The sequence below is a fragment of the Arachis duranensis genome, chromosome 5 (assembly GCF_000817695.3).
Source record: "Arachis duranensis cultivar V14167 chromosome 5, aradu.V14167.gnm2.J7QH, whole genome shotgun sequence".
Taxonomy (NCBI): domain Eukaryota; kingdom Viridiplantae; phylum Streptophyta; class Magnoliopsida; order Fabales; family Fabaceae; genus Arachis; species Arachis duranensis.
The window spans coordinates 29945895-29952308 of NC_029776.3; the positions used below are offsets into that span (position 1 = coordinate 29945895).

At 39.3% G+C, this 6414-nt stretch overlaps 1 protein-coding gene across 1 annotated transcript; it reads left to right on the forward strand.

The window, feature by feature from the left end:
- Positions 1-4350: 4350 nt before the first annotated feature.
- LOC110281505 (zinc finger BED domain-containing protein RICESLEEPER 2-like) lies at positions 4351-5593 on the forward strand. The gene is made up of 2 exons (XM_052261687.1): positions 4351-5437; positions 5538-5593. Exons 1-2 carry the CDS (start codon positions 4351-4353, stop codon positions 5591-5593), a joined length of 1143 nt encoding a protein of 380 aa, XP_052117647.1.
- The last annotated feature ends 821 nt before the right edge of the window (positions 5594-6414 follow it).

Here is a 6414-nt window from a genome sequence, read left to right on the forward strand (position 1 = left end):
ACTGTTGAAGTTGAGTGAAATAGAAGGAGGTAATTTGCACGATAAGGACCCTAGCATGCTTGGACCAGATGCCCAAACTCAAGATGATGTGCTGGACAAAGATCTCCAACCTACCATAGAAAACACACAAGAACCAGAAATAACCAGTGATCCCCCAAATGTACTCACACAATTACCAAAAGTAACCTTCCAAGAGCCACAAAGTACCATTCAGCCCCCAAATACACCCACCCAACCCAAGTTACCTACATGTCAACCCCCCTCTATATCGTCACAACCTTTGGAGAAGACTCCTCCACACCCTCAACCATCAGATGTACCTCGGGCAAGTGAAGAAACTGGACACCAAAATCTAGTTTCTGCAGAGTCAGTTGCTCCTACGCTTGATAAAGGCAATGCAGAATCTGTTGAGGTTTTTACACAATACATCCCACAGCCTTGCAATGAACCGAATTGTCAGGAGCATAGCATCCAAAATGAGGAGGAGACACCCTGTGAAAGGGGTAAACCCAGCAGTTGACAACCCGAAACAGAAGTAAATCCAGAAGTTGGTGGTGGGAGTCAAAAGAAGAGGAAGAGACAGTCAACAGTGAAGCCTCCTCCATCAGGCCAAATCTTTATACCTAACCAGGATCTCAATAAGCATCCTTCAATTTTTATACCTGTGGAGGGTGAAGATATGTCGGAGGCATGTGCAGGCATGCACTGTTATGAGTCGGAAGAGCTGGATTCTATTGCAAGTGATGATGAAGAGAGTCAGCAGGCACCATTTTCCCAAGCGAATGCAGATGCACCAGTTAGAGAAGTACGATTGGAGCTAGGCATTAAGTTTGAAAATCTAGAACATTTCAAGAAAGCAGTCAGGAAATTCAACATCAACATAAGCCGAAGCATATTCTTTCCAAGAGTGGATTCAACCAGATGTAAGGCCATATGTTATGATGAGGATTGTCCATGGCAGATATACTGTGCGAAAAGGTCGTATCCATTAAGCTTTCAAGTGAAGACATTTGTCAATGAACATACATGCAGTAGAGTTAATAAGAATAAGTCTACAGATGCAAAGTGGGTTGTTGAGGAGTTTGAGGATAAGATCCGTGATCATCCAGACATGAGTCAAAGGCAGGCTCAATACTTTTTCAAGGAGTACGATGTAATAGTCAATGAGAGGAAGATATATAGGACTATGGTGAAGGCAAAAGAAATAATTAAAGGGTCAGAAATAGCTTAGTATGCACTTCTTAGGGACTATGCCAATGAAGTTATCAGGACTAACCCTGGCTCTAGGGGTGTTCAAAACCGATCCGGACCGAACTAAACCGATGGACCGAACCGAAAAAACCAAAAACCGAAAAAAACTGAAAAAGTGATGTTTTGCTATTTTTCTGCGGTTCGGTTCGGTTTTCGGTTCTTGCCACTAAAACCCTAACCGAACCGAACCGAACTGGTTCTTCCCAAAACCCTAAAAATTAAAACTACCCCACCCCCCCAAACGCGTTACCCTACCTACTTACCTTACCTTACCTTACTGCTACCGTGCTGCGCGAGTCCCTCCCACCATGGAAAGCTAACCCCGCCCAAATCCCAGATCGGAGCCACCACATCTCGCCCACTCACCCAGACGGCCAGACCCCCCACAGAGCCAGCCTGAGCCACCCACCTCCTTGATACTCGAAGCCTTCCTCTTCCTCCAAATCTCACCTCCTTCACTCCTTGAAACTCGAAGTCGAAGCAAGCCTAAGCCACCCACCCACCGCGAAGATGAAGACGAAGACCCAGTCACCCACTGACCCAAAAGCCATAGGGTAGCACAGTCACGGGCGACGATCAACACAGGACCCCTACTCACCACCTCCGACCTCGCCGCCTCCACCCAGAAAGCCTCCACCCAGCAGTATTTCTGGGTTTTGTAGGGTCACCTCACCACCTCCGACCTCACCGCTTCCACCCAGAAAGCCTCCACCCAGCAGCGTTTCTGGGTTCTGTAGGGTCACCTCACCACCTCTGAGTCTCCGACCTCGCCTCCTCCACCCAGAAAGTCTCCCACCCAGTCACCGATTCAAGTGCATATGGAGCCCGAGCCATCTATTCAGGTAAACTTTACTGATCCATTGTTGCCTTGTTGGTATTGCTGCTTGAGGTTATTGTTCAGTTTATTCAGGTTAGGGTTATTGTTGGTATTGCTGTTTAGTGTTTACCATGTATTCAGTCTATTGTTGGTAATTTTGGTCTTGCTGGTTATTGCTTGTTTATTGCTGGTTTTGTTCATTGCTTGTTCAGATTATCAAGTTTTGTTCTGTTTTGTTTATTGCTGGTTCATTGCTTGTTTATTGCTGGTGATTGCTTGTTTATTGATGGTTTTGTTCATTGCTTGTTCAGATATGAATACATGATAAGAATTAATTAAGAAAATTGAAGCAACAGGAATTCTCAAAACTAAGGCAACAAGCAGCATATTAAAAGCTAAGAAAAAAATAACCTCATGTCAAGAATTAATTCGTTCTAAATCTAAATTTCATTAAGAATTTATTGTTAGTAAATAAGTTATGAGATACTTGATCAAGTTCTACTGATGTGGTGTAAAACATATTTCAATCAAATTAATTAGTAATATTATGATGGAATTTTAACACGTTTGTTTCCTAACACCTAAATTATATTCTTGATTTTTACCTTTGATTGAATTGGATATCTAGAAAGATGTCACTATTATTTTGTTGATTGTAAAAAAATGATGAGAGGGCATTTAGCAGAGTTTGTGCATAAAACTGTAGCTGTTTCTTTCCCTCATAAAAACTTAAAACGTGCATAGTGCAACTAGTTTCAGATTGTTGTAGTTCATGTTAATTCCAAAGCACCAAAAGGACAAAGAAAAGTGTGGTCCCTCTCTCACCCAAAGCAAACACACATGCCTCACTATCCCATATAAGATGAATTGGAAGGTACTATTGAGTTCTTGTTACATAACTCTTTACTCTTGTCTGTTTCATGTATCATCATGATCCATTCTCTATGGGGCCCTACTTTGAGTGAAACCGTTGGTCAAAATGCAATGTATTGCATTGCATTGAATTCATATTTACAACATCATATGCTGCTACACTCTAAACAACTTCAACAGTCAGAGAATGAATTATTTTTTAAATATTAATTTTTTTATTATTGCTTGTTTATTGCTGGTTATTGCTTGTTTATTACTGGTTTTGTTCATTGCTTGTTCAGATTATCAAGTTTTGTTCTGTTTTGTTTATTGCTGGTTAATGGTTATTGCTTGTTTATGTAGTTTGACATCAGTTCAAGTGAGAATATGGGCGACACTGGATTGCCTCCAGTTCCTATTCCGAATGAATCAACAAGCATCAGATCTCCGACTGCTTTGCCTCCTGTGCCAGCTCCTCATCGAAACACAAGGAAGCTTGCTAGTAGAGGTCAAGGGAAAAGGCGGGCTGTTGAAGAAGCTCCCGTTGATGACTCTGCTGAAACTGAGACCGACGAAGGTAAGAGAAAACCTTCTAGACCTAGGTCTCGGACATGAGATCACTTTACTAAAGATGAAACTAGTAATCTACAGTATCCTAGAGCTAAATGTAATTGGTGTGGGGCTAGTTATGCATGTGATACACATAAAAATGGCACTAGTAACATGAAAAATCACTTGTTGTCGCAATGCAAAAAATTTCCGAAGGAGGCATTAGATCCTACCCAAAAGATTCTTTGTTTTCAAGATGTGGTAAAAGATGATAGGAAAGGGATAGGTAGTTTACTTTCTGCCGTGCCATTTGATGTTGATCGTTGTAGACAAGCGCTTGCTAGAATGATTATTGTGGATGAATTATCTTTTTCGCATGTTGAGGGGGAGGATTTTCGTTATTATACGAGTTGTTTGCAACCCAAGTTTCCAATTCCTGGAAGGCTCACAGTTGCTAGGGATTGTTGGAAGCTTTATTTGAATGAAAAAATTAAGTTGAAGTCTATTTTCTCTCAACCAAATCAAAATGTTTGTTTGACAACTAATTGTTGGTCATCTGTGCAAAACTTAAACTATCTTTGCCTTACTGCTCATTACATTGATGCTAATTGGAAGTTGCAAAAAAGAATCTTAAATTTTTGTGCTATCAAGAATCACAAGGGAGAAACAATTGGTAGGAAGATTGAGTCTGTTTGTTGAGCTCGGGGATATCCCGGGTTTTTTCTATCACTGTTGATAATGCTAGTTCAAATGATGTTGCACTTTCTTACTTGAAAAATAGAATGGAGGATTGGAACTCACATCCATTAAGGGGAGAGTTTTTACATGTTAGATGTTGTGCTCATATTTTAAACCTTGTTGTGAATGATGGGTTGAGAGAAATGCATGAGTCAATTTTAAAGATTAGAAATGCGGTTCGGCATGTGCGTGCATCACCTGGTCGTACTAAGAGGTTTAAAACTATGATTAAGGAAGCTAAAATTCTGGAAAAAGGCACTGTCCATTTAGATGTTCCTACCAGGTGGAACTCTACCTTTTTAATGCTTGAAATTGCTTTGAAATTTCAAAAGGCATTTAAACGTTTGGGGGAGAGAGATTATGAGTTTGCTATGATGGCTGGTAAGATTCCTAGGTCTGAGGATTGGGAGAATGCAAGGCATTTTGTCAAGTTTTTAAAAATATTTTATGAGGTTACTAACAAAGTTTTTGGTTCAACGTTTGTGACATCTTCTCAACACTTTAATGACTTTTGTAAAATATTGTCTACACTTAAGCATTGGATGGGAAGCTTAGATACGGTACTTTCAAGCATGGTTGAGAAAATGAAGTCCAAGTATGATAAGTATTGGAGAAATATTAACAACACAAACATGATGATTTTCATTGCAGTTGTTCTTGATCCTAGGTATAAGCTTCAATTAATTAAGTGGAGTTTTGAAAAGTTGTATGAAAAAGAAGATGCTGAATTTTTAACTTCAAAGGTGAAGGAGATGCTTTTCAAGGTGTTTGATAGCTACAGGCTGTTTGGTGGTAACTATCAAAGGTCTACTCGGCAAGATCCTCCTGAAATTAGCACACAAGAGCTTGAGGCACATGAAACTTCTTTCGCTATGGAATTTGAGAAGGAAATGCAATTCAATGAGAGTGTTAACAAGAATGAGGTGGAGTTATATCTTATGGAGGCATTAGAGAAGAGTGGTGTGCAATTTGACATTCTAAATTGGTGGAAAGTGAATTTCACTAAATTTCAAATTCTTGGGGGGATTGCAAGAGACGTCTTAGCCATGCCAGTTTCCACAGTTGCTTCAGAATCGGCATTTAGTACTGAAGGAAGGGTGTTGAATAATTATAGGAGTTCTCTAACTTCGATGACAGTTGAAGCGTTAATTTGTACCCAAAATTGGCTTCGAAACTCTCCAAAACTTGTCCTTGAGGAACTCATCGAGGAATTGGAGAATTTAGAATTAGGTATGGTTAAGTTTTTACTTATAATTTTCTTTATTTTAATCTAGTTTTTGTTAATATATATTATTTGTTATGATTGTTTCTTGTTTTATATATTTTGTAGAAGTTGCACCCACTCGTGATCCCAATGAAGAAGATTTTGGTGTTGAGTCTGATTAAAGTACATCTTGTTAAGTTTTTATTATTATAATTATTATTATTGTTGTTGTTCTTATTATGTAACTGTTTTTTTTATTTCAGGTTGGTTTGCATTATGAAGTTTTAGCTATTTTGTTGGAGAAGATACCATAACTTTGCTATCAGTTTAATGACAATTTATTTTTATTTTCAGTTGTGTTGACTGTTGAGCTATTAAACTTCTTTAATTGTCGTATTTGAATTCTATTGTCGTTATATTTCATTAGATCAAGACTTTGTTAGCTATTGTGTATTTTGGTTTGTTGATTTCAATCTTATGACATTGCATAATAGTATTGAAAAAACCGAACAAACCGAACCAAACCAAACCGATTTTAATTGGTTTGGTTTGGTTCGGATGACCTTGAAAAAAACCGAACCAAACCAAACCGTAGCTTAATTAAACAATCAGATCGGATGGCTTTTCCTTCAAAAATCGAACCAAACTGCACCGCAAACACCCCTACCTGGCTCTACTGTAAGGATCAGCACCGATTATATTGAAGGGACTGGACATAAATTCAGAAGGATATACCTATGTTTGGAAGGTTGTAAAAAGGGGTTTTTGGTTGGCTGCCGACCTTTCATAGGATTGGATGGTACTTTTCTAAAGGGTTACTGTTCCGAGGGTTACCTGAAACTATAGGTCGATCTCGGATGAGATCTTCTGTAATGGTCGGAGTTGCTGTGTCTGACTTGTTGGACTTGGTGGCGGTGTTGATTCCTTCGTCCCCAGAGGGTGGGGGTACTTGCAAGGGACTCCGATGTTTAAGTTAGCAAGGGTATTAAACAGGTATTGAGTA

What these genes read in the sequence shown, in the direction of transcription:
- LOC110281505 (XM_052261687.1), top strand. Translation starts at nt 4,351, where the DNA reads ATGCATGAGTCAATTTTAAAGATTAGAAATGCGGTTCGGCATGTGCGT. An exon ending in ATTGGAGAATTTAGAATTAG is followed by an intron (nt 5,438 to 5,537) that starts GTATGGTTAAGT and finishes TATATTTTGTAG; the next exon opens with AAGTTGCACCCACTCGTGAT.